General features: G+C 33.0%; 2 protein-coding genes across 2 annotated transcripts; both read left to right on the top strand.

Annotated features, from left to right (window-relative positions):
* Positions 1-4,738: 4,738 nt before the first annotated feature.
* LOC132598775 (peroxidase N1-like) lies at positions 4,739-6,483 on the top strand. Its single transcript, XM_060311849.1, has 3 exons — positions 4,739-5,212; positions 5,579-5,741; positions 5,917-6,483. Exons 1-3 carry the CDS (start codon positions 4,802-4,804, stop codon positions 6,333-6,335), a joined length of 993 nt encoding a protein of 330 aa, XP_060167832.1. The 5' UTR covers positions 4,739-4,801; the 3' UTR covers positions 6,336-6,483.
* Positions 6,484-16,018: 9,535 nt separating this feature from the next.
* LOC132598776 (peroxidase N1-like) lies at positions 16,019-18,047 on the top strand. Its single transcript, XM_060311850.1, has 3 exons — positions 16,019-16,504; positions 17,089-17,251; positions 17,398-18,047. Exons 1-3 carry the CDS (start codon positions 16,094-16,096, stop codon positions 17,814-17,816), a joined length of 993 nt encoding a protein of 330 aa, XP_060167833.1. The 5' UTR covers positions 16,019-16,093; the 3' UTR covers positions 17,817-18,047.
* Positions 18,048-19,119: the final 1,072 nt, after the last annotated feature.

The raw sequence follows: 19,119 nt of genomic DNA on the forward strand, positions 1-19,119 counted from the left end.
AAGTGAAATTTTATGCTATATGCCTCGCCTCCAGGGCCTTCCCCACCACCACCACCTCCGCTGCCATCCCCTCCCCTCACCCCATAATCAACCCCACCCCCACTCGGCACCCCGACTCCCTCCCCAACCCCCAACTCACCCCCACCCCTCATCCCCTCCAATATTCCCATTCTCATCATACTTGCCTAAATTATATATTATATTTTTTAAATAATATTTAATATTTTCTTCCTATATATTGGAAACAAAGTAAGTAAGAAAATCACCTACTTTTCAGATAATATTTTTTGTTAAAAATAGTTTCTTTCATACCAACCCACCCCTAATGCTGCCAACTTTTGAAGCAACCCAAAAAAAAAAAAAGTATATAGGGGATATTATAAGCTTTCATATCAGTAAGACTTTCAGTGAGTTTAACCATTATTAATTTAATCATTATTAATTAATAACATGTTGGAGTATGAAATCGATCTTTAGTCAAAGATCATTATCAACTTGCAAAATACTAGTAATATTTTCTAAAAAAACAATAACAATAAGTATTTTGAGATGAAGGAAGTATAATTCTTCAATGAGTGAATCTGTATTTCACTCAGGTCAACGTTGACTTAATCATATAGCGGCCAAAATTGATGGTTTCAAATTCATGCAAATCGGCTAACTATTTGAAGTAGAACGCGTTCTTCACCTAACTCATACTACTGAAGATGATGACAACTTAAAGATATGAAGGTCTACAAGACTTTTCAGAATTGCCATCTAAGAGGCTGATATATCAACTCCACTTTTGAGTTATCTATTTGTTTGTCCTTTTCTGTTTTACGGATTTGCGTTGTGGACTCGTGGTGGGCACCTCGAGAAAATTGTGTGTACCACTTGCGTTATTTAATAGGCAGAATAATGTGGTACAATTTCACCGAATTTCAATTGAAGAAATTAATAAAGGTTTTTTAAATACAACTACTACAGTAGAGGCGGCCGATTCAAGATTTAAATATAACAAATTCAATATTTAAGGATTTTAGTATGAACTTATAACTTTTGAAATTATAGGTTCATTGATCTAATTAATAATGTTGAAATAGCTTTCACATGTATATATCATATTGAAAATATTGGGTTCGGTTGAATCGATAATCTAAAAACTACATTAGCCACTGACACTGTAGTGTGCCGTGGAATGCCTGCTTATAATTATAGAAGGAGAGTTACAACTTGTTCAGTTACGTTGTTTATATATATATATATAGAGAGGATATATATTTATTTATATATAGGAAATCAATGCCTCTTGTTTACATTTTTTTATTTTTTAAGTGTCTTTTTTGGCTGCCAAAGTGAGGTTGGTAACAATACCTGGATTGTTAACTATCGGCTTTCTGTCTTCATCTTAAAAATACAAAGTATCTACAGCGATCTTTATGATCTCTCTTTCGAGAAAATATGAGCTTGAGTAAGTCTCAATTGCACCATGTTATAAAACTTCTACTAGGAAGTACTCTTATTTATTAGTAGCATTTTATTCTACTTCAATTTTTTGCTGTCACTTCTAATAATAGTTGCAGCTGAGTATTAATAATGATGAGAACCTAGAGGAATTCCAACTTAGTTCCACCCTTAACCTTTGATGGCGTTAATTAAGTTAGTGAAGGACATTCTTTTTTCATTTTAAACTTGTTCCATATTAAAATAATAATTCAGGTCGTAGTCTTAATTTAATCCAAATCCAAATCATAGACATAAGAATCCTATGGTACTTATTTGCAATTCTCCACACAATAGACAAAACAAACAACTACTCCAATAAATTTCTGGAATTATCACTCAAGTTTTAGCCGATAATTATTCCTTAATTATTGCATGGAAATATACCAACCCGGTGGTGGATCCACACTCGTCGAAAGAGTGTCATTTGACCCGCTTTATTGAAAAATTACATTGTGTAAATAGATAATATAAATTAATGTATATATTATACATTATTTTTATTTAACTTCTTTATACGTTTACTTCTTTATAATATAATTCTCTTTAGTGAAAATCTTGATTCCGCAGCTAATATTATTTACCATACAGAAAATTAGTTTGATTTTTGCAACTGAGCTACAAATTAGCATCAAATATCACATCAATATGGGGTACATTATCCCTTCCCAATTATTATTGTGGGTCGTCCTTTTATCATGACAAAATGTGAATGCATTCTGATATTTCTACGCAGGTGACGAGATAAACCTCTGCTCACATAAACAAGTAATTATGTGTCAAAGGCACTAAAGTCAAGTTGTTAGATTGATACCTTAATTTTGAGTAAATGTCCTTGTATCCAATTGGCCAACACCACGTTATTAGTTACTCAACAGGCATATATGCATTAATTGGCTTGTTCTCATAGTTCCACTATAAAAGGTTGGAATTTAAAGTGTTAAAAGAGAATGTCAATGTCTGGTAAATATTTTCTTGTCTGTTTCTAATTGGGGAGTAGACATGAATAATGATATTTAACTTGGGAAATATATAGGAGGAATGATAAATGAATTCTGTGAAAGTAAATCCTTTTACCGACGGATCAAGCAAAATAAATTAGGTCTAAAATAATTCACACTTGAAATTCCAACATGCCACATTCTTGCAGTTTCCTCGATCGAAAAGACAACTTTGTTTGATTACGCCAACAAAATAGCAATTTAGAGACGAGTTTAATTTATATTATGCTAATAGGGTAAAGATTTTTTTTCTTTTTATTATCAGGTAGCCTTTATCTGTTGTAGCATGTAATATAACCTGCTTTATTTCAAATTATAGATTTAACTTTTATTATGAAAAATTAAGCGTAGACATTTTCCGGATGACTATAGTGTAAAAGTTTCTTTATGCTATCTATATGTATATAAGCTAAAGTCGAAATGAAATTAGTACCATACACTAAATCCATCCTTCAAGGACTGCAAGACCGTTAAAAACACCTTATTACCACTTCGGAAAATGAAAAGATTTATGAGCATATTTGTACTTTTAATTGTAATTGTGTACATACAAACATTTCTAGTCCATGCCAAATCTCTTGGATCGTCTCCTCAAACTCTCTGATTTATAGAAGTAATTAACAAAGCACTACACAGCTACTTCTATTTTCTTTAATTCAGGTTTGTGCTTTTAAATTTTAGAGAAACACAATCAATATCTTTTCTTCCGTCTATATTCAGTGTCACACATGTAAAAAGTAATTTCGAGTGGTCAATTTATTAGTACTGGAATCTATTTGCACAATGTACAAATAACAAATATCATTTCTGAATTTGCCTTGGCAATACCACCAACAAACCTTTAACGCACTAACTCAATTTGCAATATTACCAAAACCCACATCTAGTGACGAGATCTTTTTTGATGCATGCATGGAACCGAAAGCAAGCGTCAAACTCTCATTGTTCTTTTCCAAAGATAATAGCCAGCAAGTGCTCCTTTGAATAATGCCTTTATTTTTTTGGGGTGACCTCATATTTCTAGTATAAGCTCTAACTTTTCTTTAGTCAACATTTTCACATTATTAACTTATCATTGTTTGACACCCATGCCCCATACAAATTCATTCTTCAACAGAAAGTTCACCATGCTAGCTGTACTTCGACGACCTATTAGCTTGCGATAAGTTTCATTAAGATTTAAGGGGAATCCAAATATAAAGAAGCTAAGAAAATTAAACATATAGTATATCTACATAATTTTCTTCATCCATCTACATTGGTAATATATTTTTCAATGAAGGGGTGTCATTGATGTACACCTCGTGATATATTGTTTTTCTTCTCTTGAAAATTAAGGAAAAATCCGTTAAATTGAACCATGTGAAAAATCATATGCTTTGACAAGTGGAGACTATTTTTTCACCTTTTCTTTTTGGAAAAATGGAAATGGATTGAGACAGGAGAGTAATTTGGAGCTAAATTAACCGTTCTAATTAAATCAGCTCGTAATACAAGGTCATTGGAGCTCAGTTACGTTGGTCAAATTCGATACTTCGTAATACAAGGTCGCTGACAGTATTAGAAAACTACAATTGTAAGAATATAAAATAACATACATAAAAATGACAAGTCATATTTTGTACATAAAAATTTACCAAAAAACTTAGGTTTTGTTCCTCACGCAACCGATATAGTTATGTGGGACTTCTTTTTGTGTCACGAAAAAGTGGCCCCAAATTTTACAGTCTTGGGTCCAAATTTTAGTGAGACAAAAAGTGTTAGGTTGTTTAAGGTCCAAAAATACTCTTAACATGGTGTAATATTGTCCCGCTTTGAATCAATTAGCCCGCACGATCACAATTAAGAGTTCCCAACACCTTATGAGTAATTTACTTTTTTTTTCTAGCTACTATCCAGCAAAAAGAAACATCACACGATTAATATCAGTCGTGTGACTGATAACTTAATAAAAAAAATCCAAATTTACCATAGGCAAGACATGTAATTCTCATATTAATGACAAACTATTGACTAAAAGAGACAAGACAGAATCAAGGTTGCTGATTAGTTGCATGCCAACTCATGGCCCCAAACAACGTTGAAATCTTGATCCACCACTCACTTCATAAAAGCAAAAATAAATAAATTACTCCATAAAGAAGAAAAATCAAACGCGTAGGCCCATATAGTGCTGCTAGCCGGCTTTGTTACTCCTGGTCTCTTACTCCCATCACTAGCTTGTGCCTATAAATATGTCTAGGTTTCTTACAGAATTTCAATCATTAAGCAACGTACAAAAAGAGAGTAGAAAATTATTTATATTACATAACACCATGAAGTACTATTACAATTCACTTAACAAAATGGTTACGTTTATTTTCATTTTCGTGCTAGCCATAGATGTAACTATGGTACTAGGCCAAGGGACTCGTGTTGGATTTTACTCCAGGACGTGCCCAAGAGCCGAATCCATAGTTCAATCGACAGTGAGGTCTCATTTTCAATCTGATCCAACGGTGGCCCCAGGATTACTGAGAATGCACTTCCATGATTGTTTCGTACTAGGTTGTGATGCTTCCATCCTCATTGCTGGTGCAGGCACTGAGAGAACCGCTCCCCCAAATTCCTTGTTGAGAGGATATGAGGTTATTGACGATGCTAAGACGCAAATTGAAGCTGTTTGTCCCGGAGTTGTTTCATGTGCTGACATTCTTGCTCTTGCTGCCCGTGATTCGGTTCTAATGGTACTAATATTATATCTCCCCCTTCTTTTTTTCTCTAAATTCAGAACACAAATTACATAGATTTAACAAAGAAAACTAAATGGATATTACATGAAGGAACGTAGTCTTGTGTTTTGGTTATGCTCTCATGCATATATCGTTAATAGAGTTTAACTTCTGAAAAATGTAACATAAATTTTAACCTGTCAGATCACTTAAAAGATAATTATATATAAGTCTATCAAAAAGTGGAATTTGTACCCAAAAAAAATGCAGATTAACTACTATAACTAGTTAAAATATACTGATAATGTAACTTTTTTGTACTTATCGTATTATATAAAATTGATATTCCCTCGTAATAATCTAGTACTATTGTTGATGCAGACGAGGGGACTGACCTGGTCTGTGCCCACGGGACGTAGAGACGGGCGAGTATCTAGAGCAGCAGATACTTCTAATCTGCCAGGTTTTACTGAGTCTGTTGATTCTCAAAAGCAAAAGTTTGTTGCAAAGGGTCTCAACACTCAAGATCTTGTCACTCTTGTTGGTAAGTAACATATCGTATACAGTGATATACTGTATGTTTTACTATAATTATCCTTGAATATTGCAGAGCAAGTTTTAAAAAATAACTACAAGTAATTGCCTGGTAAAAGTGGACCAAGTAAATTTGAAAAAGTGTATATAATTAACCTATGTTTGATTTGATTTTGTGTGGCTAGGTGGACACACAATCGGAACCTCAGCATGTCAATTCTTCAGCTACAGGCTATACAATTTCAACTCCACTGGTGGCCCTGACCCTTCAATAGATGCATCCTTTCTTCCTCAACTTCGAGCATTATGTCCACAAAATGGGGATAGCTCTAAGCGTGTGGTATTGGACACTGGAAGCGTAAACAATTTCGACAACTCGTATTTCTCCAACCTGAGGAGTGGCCGTGGAATTCTGGAATCGGACCAGAAACTGTGGACCGATGCTTCCACCAAGGTCTTTGTCCAAAGGTATTTAGGTGTTAGGGGATTAATTGGATTGACATTTGGTGTGGAATTCGGCAGGTCCATGGTTAAAATGAGCAATATTGAAGTTAAGACCGGGACTAATGGTGAAATTCGTCAAGTTTGCTCTGCAATCAACTAATGCATAAATATTGTCCCCTTTTAATAGTACTCTTTGTACTTAGTTTCTTCAGTCAGCGCAAGCTGTAAAATCGAATTGTTAGTGGTGTGCAATATCAAGAAATAAAAGCATTTACCGAGTGAACTTGCTGTTGCTCATTGGTTCCCTATTCCCTGTTTCTGTTTTCTTTTCCATACTTCCGAAGTAATCTCCTAATTTATTCCCCGAAGACGGAAACAGAACTAATAGAAAATGGATTTAAGTATATACTAATGCTGTAAAATAAAAAAATAAAAAAAATTACACCATTAGGTCAATTTAAACAGTTGAAGTATGTTATTTTTCTATTTTCTAGGTTACTGTATCAAACTTGTTATGAATATTTTAAGTGAACATGGCCAGATAGTGTAAATATCTATACACTAGAAATGCACAAAACCTAAACGCGAAGAAAATCAAGAAAAGTTTTAAGTTGTTCTCTTTCTTCTTGCTTTTTGACATCTTCTCTTACCATAGCTTTTGATTTTCTACGACTTTTATGTTTTATGAACAGTGAAAAAATATCTATAAAATCAGACCAGGTAAAATTATAAGCGAAACTTTATGATAAAACATTAATGATAATCTAGAATGATAACTACCTATTATTTGCATGTTAAACTACCTCAATAGTAGGCATGTGCACAAATCGGTTCAATCCGAATTTCCGAACCGATTCGAAACAATTCGGATAATTCAATTTGGATAATACAATTCGATTTCGATTTACAAATGCAATTGTAAAATATTACGATTTAACGGTTCGGATACGGTTGACTTTAATTATCAACCGAACCGATCCGAACAAACCAAATTTATATGCCACTAGTGACTAATATGACTAATTTGGTATATGTAATGTGGTGTTGGCGGATTTGAATGCTTGCACAAGTTGTCAAGCTCTTGTTTTCCTATTTATATGCTATTATGCTTGCAAGTTTATGGTTTTTTCTTGGTTAATGTCTTGGTTATAAGGCTGCAAGTTTAGGATCTTATTATTTTTTGTTATGTTTACTCTAAAACTGAAATAAAATAGTTACTTTTTAAATTTCGAATAAACCGAAAAAATCGATTTGTGTAACCGAACCGAAATAATAAAACACTAATTGAATTGAACCTAGAATGGATCGAGTTTGGTTGAAAATTTTAGAAAGTCGAAATTCGAAATTCTAAATTTCAACTCGATGATGGCCTAAACTGAACCGAAGCGATTCGTGCACAGGCCTACTCAATAGTATAAAAACTTTTGCATTATTGATGTATGGAACTAAAATTAGTTTTTTACTATATACTCTTTGCTCAGCCGCATCAGTATTAGCCTCAAGCCCTCAACCATACATGCTTAGGTGAGTGAGGATATAGCCAAGAAAGAATGCCGTGAAGTACTGAAGTAATCCTGAAAGTGACCGAATATATTAAGTATATTTCTATCCCTTTGATAATTTATGTAAAATTTGGACAAACTTTGGATTTCTCTATTGAGGATGCTACAAGAGTACTTAATAGAGAAGTCATCCAAAAGTATCGCATGATAGTAAAGTCCACAGACAAATGAAAATGATTGAAACCATGCAGAGTCACGTTGATGAGTTAGTTCAAAAGGAGGATTTGATTAAGATTGTGACAATTGCAAAGGGTAGCTTTCCTACTGGACAAACCTTAATTACATGGACCTGATCTAATTGACGGTCGATTACGCACAAGAGAGAAAAAATATGTAATGAATTTGAAGATGGCACGCGCAACTAAGTCTCTGATGACATGGCATGGGATCTTGCAACTTATAATCGATGGCCAGTATCTGTGCTCAAAGCAGTCGTTGCTCGTTTTTTAAAGCTGTTAATTCATAAAATCTAGAAAATACCACTCTCTATAGCTCTATTGGATCCATCGCCTCTCCATTTTCTTCAGTTCTAACTTAGATTAGGGACACATGACATACGTTAAAATTAATGGCTAAGATTCAATTGACTAAAACAAAGCCCTAACCATGATTTAAATAATTAATAACTTGTCCATAAATAAATATATTAAAACTTTTCTCTTTCTTCCTTTCTTTTTTTTCTCCCCAGCCGCATCAGTCTTCTTCCAATTTTACTTGAGTTAATGACCTACAATTTATCTTCCATTTTTTTTTGAGTTAATCATTTGTTTGCATTTTTTCTTTGAAATTTTCTCTTTAAAATAGGTATATATGAGGGATACGGCACTTTAATATTTTTAATAGCTAGGTGCCTTAATCATAAGAAAACTATGATTGTCTTATTCACATATATTCTTATTAAATCTATGATTAGCGTTTTTGTAATAATTCATCACTAACTTTAGCAACTCAGATTTATCAACCTCGTCTCTACACAATTAGCCTAGCCTAATAAAATTTCTGAAGAAAATGCCACGAAACTTGCCCCTCTTTCAGCCTTCATACAGTGGTATTTCCATGTAGTGGAAGAAGTGATATCTATTCCTAGAAGCAATATACCATTATATTGGTTGATGTTAGTGGAGTGTAAACTATCCCCGTCATAATTTTATATCTTCATTTGATAAGCCAGCTTCCTTGGAATTGAGTTTTTTCGAACCAGTTCATGAATAAAAGCGTTCGGTAAAATTGGAAGAAGAGTGATACGGCTGTGGGAAAAAAAATAGGAAGAGAGAGAAAAGTTTTAATATATTTATTTATGGACAAGTTATTAATTATCTAAATCATGATTTGGACTTTGTTTTAGTCAATTGAATCTTAGTCATTAATTTTTATCTATGCCATGTGTCCTTAATCTAAGTTGGAACTTGAGAAAAATGGAAAGAAGAAAAATGGAGAGGAGCCTCATCCAACTCTATTATATGCACCATATTAAAAATCTATTGTAAAATGTAGTATTTGTTTAGAGCCTCATATGTTAATTTATAGTCGATCTCTTGATATGGCTTTTGGGTAATCTTTATCTCATGACTAGTTTTTTTTTTTTTTTTGGTTCAGCTGGGCCGAGGTTTAGTTTCTTAACATTGTATCAAAGAGAGACATGAGATACCATGATATATGTTGACCGTGCTCTAAATGTCTAGCCTTGAGGTTCCCACGAATGCATTAAGAGTCCCAAATTAGTTGAGGGCATTACTTGTAGTCTCTTTACATGATTTTGAATATAATTACGGAGTTAGAAGCTTGACTGGTCCCTCAACTTATGGGAGTTGCTTACCATAGTCACTCAACTTTGTTTTGTCTTCCAAAACGTCACTCAACTTTGACTAGTTGGCTTTCAAGGTCATTTTAGCAAGAAATACATTTCCCTATACCTATTTCAACATACTTGTGTTTCCTTGAATTAAGCTATCTTTTTCTAGGCATTGTCTCCTCAAATGGGAAGAGACACCACATGTTAAGGGCTTAGTAAACTAGATGATCTATAAGACAATCCATTGATTTGTGTGTAACAACTGTTGCTTAATTTAAATAATCTTAAACAATTGCAATGTTTGGAATCAAATTTAACACGATAATTACTTGATGATTTTTTGTGGTTATATCTCAGTATATAATTTTTTCCCCTTCCTCGTCTCTCCTTGCAATTGCAGCAGACACGCGACTACTTAGTAAAAGAAAAAGAGCTCGTCTTGCGGCAAACTCTATAAGACAAAAACACTGCCACGATGTTCCCTTAAATCAAACCTATCACCTTGAGATTAATGTCCTATTTTTGCTGGAAACAACATAAACGTAGTACTACATGTTAGCGAAGAATATATACCCGTATGTATATTTGTGTATTATTAAATATTGGGTTCATGTGAACTGATAACCTAAAAACTGCATACACCACTGACACTGTAGTGGAATGCCTGCTTAGAATTATAGAACGAGAGTTACAACTTGTTCAGTTGCTTGTATATGTATGTAGTCTCTGTTAGATTCCAACGGGCACACAGCAGGTCAATTAGGATTTGGAGGGCAGTTTTATCATTTCAATTCAAAGGTAATAACATGATTGGCTTAAAAGATATAGCTATGGTGTAAGATTTTGCCTGTGTTGACCATATTACCCTTTATTATGTCATCATACATCACTTCCAAGTGGCAGCCATTTAAACCACTTCTTTTTACCTTTCTCTTTCATAGCTAGGTGATCTTTAAATTTGACATATTTCCTAGGTTAAACACTCAAACTTATTTAGTATAGACATTTTAACTTGACAAATATGTACTCATTAAACGCAAAAATCTGATGTGGCGAACTACTTGCATGAAAAGCTATTCTAAGAGCGTGAAATGCTATTAAAATTAATTGACATGACAAATATTCATATTTTTTCTTATATATAAATGATAAAGGCCCCTAAAATCTTGTTTTCTCCATTCATTTGTGGCCGTTGGAGAAAAATGGCAAGAGCCGCCTAAACTAGTAAAAAACAATTAGCAATTGCCGCCGGATTAATAGCAATTTTTGTTCTCCCCACAGATTGCAACATGAATAAAAAAAACCCAGCACAACAATATCGAATTTCAAAAACTCAAACACAAAACAACTTCAGATCAAAGAGCCGGATTAATAGGAATCTAAAAATATCAAATTTCAAACTTAAAATTGAAAATCCAAATTGCAATGAATTGATCGCTTTCCGGTTAACTTTTGCAATTCGATTGCATGGCAACGATGCTCCACCTGGGAATGAAAGGTCCAAATATAATTTGTTTAATTCCTCTGAAGTTTTTTCTATTGTCGACAACTCGACATCATTTTCTGATGGTATAAATAAAAGAGAAATGTTGTGGTGAGCTGATTATTATATGAGAAAAAACGATGAAGAAGAAGATTTTACAATAATGGGACAAATAGAAATTGAAAACAAATTGGGGGAGTGGACGACATAGGGATACGGGGAACGACTAACGTGGGGTTGAAGAACAAGTGGGTTTTGTTTTCCTTTTTGCAATTTTTCATTTTTTAAAACCTTTTATTTACACTTAGTCATTTTTTTAGTTTTATATTTAGTCATTTTTTTAGTTTTATATTCCACGTGACATTAAATAATAGGTTCACTTGTCACGCCATTAGCAAGTGTTTTTCACACACTTGGTTTTTGGATGCAGGAGTTCACAAAATACATACGTGCCAAGTTAAAGTGTCTATCCAGTTACTAGGCAAGTTTGAGTGTCTAACTTACAAAATATGTCAAATTTAAGGGTCTATCTAGGTATTAAGCCTAAATTCAAGTTATGCTTAATAAATTAAATTGAGATTTTGTTTGATATTAGCATATATAATTCTTGTGGTATTAGCAAAATTAATTCCGTTGAATACCTATGGTAAATGTTGGATTCGATCATTAGTAAAATTAACTTACTTTTCTATATGTAACTTGTAGTATTAAAAATAATTTATTGTTTATTTCTATAATATGAAGTTTGAATTGTAAATTTAAACTTTTAAAATTTATAAGACAAATTAGATTATAGAATGAGCATGGTAATTTTTGGTATCCTCGCCGTCCCAATTTAGGTGGCATATGAGGAATAGCCGTTCTAGAACAATCATTTGGTTTGATTCATTCTTTGATTGCTCGCTCCCCCCCCCCCCCCCCCCCCCTCCTCTCCAAAAAAAAAAAGAGATTGAATTTGTTCCACTTGAAGCTTAAGAAAGAAAAGCATTTGAAACTTGTGGTTTAAAACATATTAAGCATATTTGTGTGGCTATAAAAAATCTCATTAAGGATAAAATTAAATTTTAAAGTTAAAATTATTTCTAGTAAAATCATTTTTGGAAAATATAAGTATTTCTTGTCATGGAATAGAAATACTTTGAGTTCATCAAAATTTTATTTATTTTATCCAAAATTTTGTTTGGGGCTTAAAATTTATCATTATATACATTCTGCTACAAAAAAAAAACAAAGGAAAAGACATCAAATTCGTAACATACAATTTTTAACGAAAATACAAGTTTAAAGTGAGAAAATTATTCTTCCACTATAATTATGTTAGGCTATTAAATAGGAAGGTATCAGAAAAAGCGCAGAGATTTTTTTTTTTAAAAAAAGGTAGATCGCCCAAAATAATTAGGAAAACGTACTCAACAAGTATAGGGAGGAGCAACAACGATTAAAACTAAATAATTGAAGAACATCCGTAAAAAGAAAAAAAATGTTTCATGATTTCAAGTTCAAAATAAGAATTTTTTGTAATATAATATGAAATTGAAAATTTAGAAAATATAATTAGAAGCGGAAATGCTTCCAACGTAGTTTTATTGACCTAAGAACAAAACTATTTAAGTTCCTACTGAATACATGTAACATAAAAATTGAATTAAAATAAAAAATATTAAAACTGAAATTAACTAGTATTATATACAAATACAAAGGAAACTAATGCCTCTCTGTTTACTTTTCTTTTTTCGTTTTTTCTTATGTCTTTTTTGGCTGCCAAAGTGAGGTAGGTAGGACCACCTGGATTGTTAACTATAGGCACGTAGGGAGCGCTTTCCTTGAATGAATCCTATAATGCGTAAAATTTAAATTAGTCGGGTTTCAATGCAAATTCAGAATAAAGAACGAGAAATAAAAGGAAAACTTAAAATACTAAGAATCAACAGCAATCACGTGATCTCTATGATATCTCTTTCGAGAAAATATGAGCTTGAGTAAGTCTCAATTGCAGACCATATTGTTATAAAACATCTACTAAGCGAAGGAGTATTTATTAGTAGCATTTTATTCTATTTCAACTTTTCTTAAATTTTTGTTATCACATCTTATAATAGTTGCAGCTGAGTATCAATAATGATGAACATGGAGAAATTCCAACTTAATATAACCTTTGATGACGTTAATTAAGTTATTGAAGGTCATTCATTTTTCATTTTAAACTTGTTCCATATTAAAAGAATAAGGTCGTAATTAATCTTAATTTAATCCAAATCATAGACATAAGAATCCTATGGTACGTATTTGCAATTTTCCACACACTCAAAACAAACAACTACTCCAATAAATTTCTGGAATTATCACTCAAGCCGATAATTGTTCCTTATTGCATGGAATATGTTACCCTGGGTGGATCCACACTTGTCCAAAGAGTGCCATTTGCCATTTCTTTATTAAAAAATTACACTGAGTAAATAGATAAAATAGTGTATGTATTATATGTTAATTTTTTTTAACTTTTTTTGTATATATTTACTTTTTTATATTATAATTCTCTTTAGTGAAATTTGTTATCCCGCCACTAATGTTATTTATAATATTATTTACAATACCACAAATCAGTTTGACTTTTGGAAATGTGCTACAGAATTAGCATCAAATATCACATCAATATATGTGGTATATTATCCCTTCCCAACTATAATTGTGGGTCGTCCTTTTATCGTGACAGCATGTGAATAGATTGTGATATTTCTACGCAAGTGACGAGATAAACCTCTGGGCTCTGGTTGCATAAACAAGTAATTATGGGTCAATAGCAAAGCCAAGTTGTTAGATTGATATTATGAGTATTAATTATGAGTAAGATGTCCTTGTGTCTAATTGGCCCACAGCCCTACAGCACGTTACTAGTTTCTCAATTGGCATATATGCATTAATTGGCGTGTTTTCACAGTTTCACACTTTCACTATTATGAAAAGTTGAAATTTAAAGTGGTAAAACAGAATGTCAATGCCAGGTAAATGTTTTCCTGTCTGTTTCTAATTGGGAGTAGACACAAATGATGATTTTAGCTTAGGCAAATATATAGGAGGAATTATAAATAGGGATTGAGTGAGAGTAAATCCTTTTACCAAAAGATCAAGCAAAAGAAATTAGGTCTAAAATAACCCGCACTTAATATCCACCTGCTGCATTCTTGCAGTTTCCTCGATCGAAAAGACAACTTTGTTTAATTACGCCAATAAAATAGCAATTTAGAAACGAGTTTAATTTATATATTATGCCAATAGTGTAAAGACATTTTTTCATTATCCGATAATAATTATCTATTGTAGCACGTAATATAAACCTGTTTTATTTTCAAATTACAGATTTCAATTTTCTTATGAAAAAATATCAATACATATTTTTTGAATGGCTTGATAACATAAAAGTTTCTTTATACTATCTATGTATATGAGTTAAAGTCGAGATAAAATTAGTACCATACAGTAAAACATCTTTCAAGGACCAGCTGCATGAGCGTTAAAAATACTTTGTTATGCACTACTTTGTTAAGCGAAATGATTTATGAGCATACTTTGTACTACTATTAATTGTAATTGTGTACGTACAAACATTTCTACTCCATGCCAAATCTCTTGGATCGTCTCCTCAAACTTTCTCTGATTTATAGGGATAATTAACGAAGCACTGCACTGCTACTCAATTTTCTTTAATTCAGGTTTATGCTTTTAAATTTTAGAGAAACAAAATCAATATTTTTTCTTCCGTCTATTGTCAGTGCCATACATGTACAAAGTAAAATGGACTGGTCAATTATTAGTACTATGAAAATCTCTTTGCACAACTCACAAATAACATATGTCATTTCTCAATTTGCCTTGCGGTTTATTCTATTTGCAATGTCACCAACAAACCTTTAACGCACTAAATCAATTTGCAATATTACCAATACCAACATCTAGTGACGAGATCTTTTTGATCCATGCATGGAACCGAAAGTAAGCGTGAAACTCTCCATTGTTCTTTTGCAAAGCTAAAATCCAGCAAGTGCTCCTCTGAATAATGCCTTTCCTTTTTTTGGGGGGGTTGACCTCATATTTCTCGTAATCTCTGCCTTTTCTTTAGTCAACATTTTCACATTATTAACTTATCATTGTTTGACACCCATACCCATAATTAATTCATTCTTTAAAAGAAAGTTCATCCTGCTAGTTGTACCTGACGACAATTTTATCGATGAGAATCAAAATATAAAAAAAGTAAAGAAAGAAAATGTTAAAGAAATTCAACACACACTATATATATATATATATATATATATATATATATATATATATATATATATATATATATATATATATACGCGCACACATAATTTATTTACTAATCTACATAGTAATATTTTTCAATAAAAGTGTGTCATTAACGTACACCTAGGGTGGTTCCGTCACCGGTTGCAATGATAATAGAAAACTATAATTGTCCAAAAAAAAACATATATAAAAATATCAAGTTACATTTTATATATACAAATTTACCAAATTTTTTTATTATGTGTCTCACACAAGTGCCACTAGTTGTATGAGCCTTCTTTTTGTCTCACAAAAAGTTAACCCAAATCTTATAGTTTTGTGTACACAAATTTGAAACCACTTTTTTGTGAGACAAAAAATGGTCTAACACAACTAATAATAGTTATATATGAGTTACATAATAAAAAATGTCCAAATTTACCATAGAAAAGACATGCAATTCTCAATTTAATGACAAACTATCGAGTATTGACTAAAAGAGATAAGATAGAATCAAGGTTGCTGATTAGTTGCGTGCCAACTCATGGCCCCAAACAACGTTGAATTCTTGATCCACCACCAACAATTAATTACTCCCCAAAGAAGAAAAAAATCAAACGCGTATAGGCCCATGTAGTCATTTTCAGCTGCAGTTAGCCGACTTTGCTTACTCATGGTCTCTTACTCCCATCACTAGCTCGTGCCTATAAATATGTCCAGGTTTCTTATAGAATTTCAATCATTAAGAAACGTACAAAAAGAGAGTAGAAATTTATTCGCAGTACATATATAAAACCATGGAGTACTATTACAATTCACTTAACAAAATGGTTACGATTATTGTTGTTCTCGTGCTAGCGATAGATGTGACTATGGTATTAGGACAAGGGACTCGTGTTGGATTTTACTCCCGTACGTGCCCAAGAGCCGAATTCATAGTTCAATCGACGGTGAGGTCTCATTTTCAATCTGATCCAACGGTGGCACCGGGGTTGCTGAGAATGCACTTCCATGATTGTTTCGTACAAGGTTGTGATGGTTCCATCCTCATTGATGGTGCTGGCACAGAGAAAACCGCTCCCCCGAATACATTGTTGAGAGGATACGAGGTTATTGATGATGCTAAGAAGCAAATTGAAGCTATTTGTCCCGGAATTGTTTCATGTGCTGACATTCTTGCTCTTGCTGCCCGTGATTCCGTTCGTGTGGTAATAATTTAACATACTCTCCCTTGTTTTTCCCTCTATATTCATAACACGATTAACATAGATTTAACCAACAAAATTAAATGGATATTGCATGAAAGAACGTAGTGTATGTTTTGGTTATGGTCCCATGCATCGGTAATAGAGTTTAACTTCTGTAGAAAGTAACATAAATTTGATATTACTATTAGATCACCTAAAAGATAACATTTAGGTAACTATACGTAACAGTATATCGAAGATGAAATTAGTCACGTGGATCATATTGCAGGTTACAACTTACCTACTATAACCATTTAAAATAAACTAAGTGTGCGTTTGGCCATGAAAACCAAATATTTTTCACTTTATTTGGAATTTTGGAGTTGGAGTCGAAGATGGAGAATATTTGAATGTTTGAATGTAATGAAAGTGAAAAAGTTGAAAACTGAAAGTTAAAGTTGTATTTGGAATTTTTATAATCAAAGGGTGATTCTCAAATAAAGATTTTTTTTTTGAAAAAAAGTGAAAAATACTCATGGCAAAACGGGTTTTCATAATTAAATATTTAAGTCCTTCGTAATAATATATTATTGTTGTTGATGCAGACTAGGGGACTGACTTGGTCTGTGCCCACGGGACGTAGAGATGGACTAGTTTCAAGAGCAGCAGACGCTGCTAATCTGCCAGGTTTTACTGAGTCTGTCGATTCTCAAAAGCAAAAGTTTGCTGCAAAGGGTCTCAACACTCAAGATCTTGTCACCCTTGTTGGTAAGTGTAACATAACATATACATTTGACACTAGTGATCATTGAATATTGCAGAGGAAAAAAAAAACTACAGGCAACCTGTCAAATAAAAGTGGAATTATTTGGAAAAGTACATATAATTAACGATGCTTATTTTTGTGTGGCTAGGTGGGCACACAATTGGAACCTCAGCTTGCCAATTCTTCAGCTACAGGCTATACAATTTCAACTCCACTGGTGGCCCTGACCCTTCAATAGATGCATCTTTTCTTCCTCAGCTTCGAGCATTATGTCCACAAAACGGAGATGGCTCGAAGCGTGTGGCACTAGACACTGGAAGCGAAAACAATTTCGACAACTCGTATTTCTCCAACCTAAGGAGTGGTCGTGGAATTCTGGAATCGGACCAGAAACTATGGACCGATGCTTCCACCAAGGTCTTTGTGCAAAGGTATTTAGGTATTAGGGGATTGCTTGGATTGACATTTGGCGTGGAATTCGGCAGGTCCATGGTTAAAATGAGCAATATTGAAGTTAAGACAGGGACTAATGGTGAAATTCGTAAAGTTTGCTCTGCAATCAACTAATTCATTCAACTAATGCATATATGTTGTCCCCTTTTATGTACTTAATAGTACTCTTTGTAGTTTCTTTCAGTCAGCGCAAGCTGCAAAATCGAATTGTCAGTGGTGTGCAATATCAAGAAATAAAAGCATTTACCGAGTGAGCTTGCTGTTGCTCATGGGTTCCCCATTCCCTGTTTCTGTATAAAAACTTTTGCATTGTCGATGTATGGAACTTAAATTGCTTTTTTACTATATACTTTTTTTTTTCTTCCTGCAATTAATTAAGCGGAACTACATGTATACTAAAACGTGGGATGGAGAAGGGGTTAGAAAACCCAAACCATTTTGATCGAGGTGATAGTATTAGCCTCAACCGTACATGCTTAGGTGAGTGAGGACACTTATAGCCAAGAAAGAATGCCATGAATTCTGAAGTAATCCTTTCTAGGAGCGGAGGCAAAAAATTACACTGTATATAATAAATATTAAATTTTCTAGGCTTTTTCATGTGTTTTAATTCTTCATATTTTGAACCTCCTTAGTGAAAGTTTGACTCCTCCACTTGCCCTTTGACAATTTATGTAAAATTGGATAAAGTTTGGATTTCTATCTAGAGGATGCTTCAAGAGTACTTAATAGAGAAGTCATTATCGTATACAGACAAATGAAAATGATTGAAACCATGCACATTCACGTTGACGAGTTAGTTCAAACGGAGGATTTGATTAAGATTGTGACAATTGCAAAGGGTAGCTTTCCAACTGGACAAACCTTAATTACATGGTCCCAAGCTAATTGACTTTTGGTTTCGTACAGGAGTGAGAAAAATAATGAATTTGAAGATGGCACGGGCGACTAAGTCTCTGATGACATGGCATGGGATTTTGCAACTTATAAACGATGGCTTTTAAGCTGTTAATTCATAAATCTAGAAAAGATCATTCTCTAACTCTATAAGATGCACCATATTTTTATATAGTAAAAGGTATATTAGTTAATGTTAGAGGCTCATATGTTAACTTTTTGTCTCTTGATTTGGTTTTCGAGTAATCTTTACTACTCCCTCTGTCCTTATGTGATATACTTTTCTTTTTAATCTGTCAAAAGAAGAATGATCGATTTTTATATTTAAAAATAATTTAATTTAAAATTTCTATTTACCCTTAATGAAATGATTTGGAGTCACACATATATCCATGACTTATTTTAGACCATAAATTTCAAAAGTCTTTCTTTTCTTAAACTCCGTATCTAGTCAAATTATGTCACATAAATTGAGACGGAGGAATTAGACCGAGATTTATTTTCTTAACATTGTACCAGA

Source organism: Lycium barbarum, chromosome 6 (genome assembly GCF_019175385.1).
Source record: "Lycium barbarum isolate Lr01 chromosome 6, ASM1917538v2, whole genome shotgun sequence".
NCBI classification, from domain to species: domain Eukaryota; kingdom Viridiplantae; phylum Streptophyta; class Magnoliopsida; order Solanales; family Solanaceae; genus Lycium; species Lycium barbarum.

Excerpts from the sequence above, each read along its gene's own strand:
- LOC132598775 (XM_060311849.1), top strand. The coding sequence starts at position 4,802 with ATGAAGTACTATTACAATTCACTTAACAAAATGGTTACGTTTATTTTC. Across the intron at positions 5,213-5,578 it reads CCCGTGATTCGGTTCTAATG|ACGAGGGGACTGACCTGGTC; the intron begins GTACTAATATTA and ends TTGTTGATGCAG. Across the intron at positions 5,742-5,916 it reads AGATCTTGTCACTCTTGTTG|GTGGACACACAATCGGAACC; the intron begins GTAAGTAACATA and ends TTGTGTGGCTAG.
- LOC132598776 (XM_060311850.1), top strand. The coding sequence starts at position 16,094 with ATGGAGTACTATTACAATTCACTTAACAAAATGGTTACGATTATTGTT. Across the intron at positions 16,505-17,088 it reads CCCGTGATTCCGTTCGTGTG|ACTAGGGGACTGACTTGGTC; the intron begins GTAATAATTTAA and ends TTGTTGATGCAG. Across the intron at positions 17,252-17,397 it reads AGATCTTGTCACCCTTGTTG|GTGGGCACACAATTGGAACC; the intron begins GTAAGTGTAACA and ends TTGTGTGGCTAG.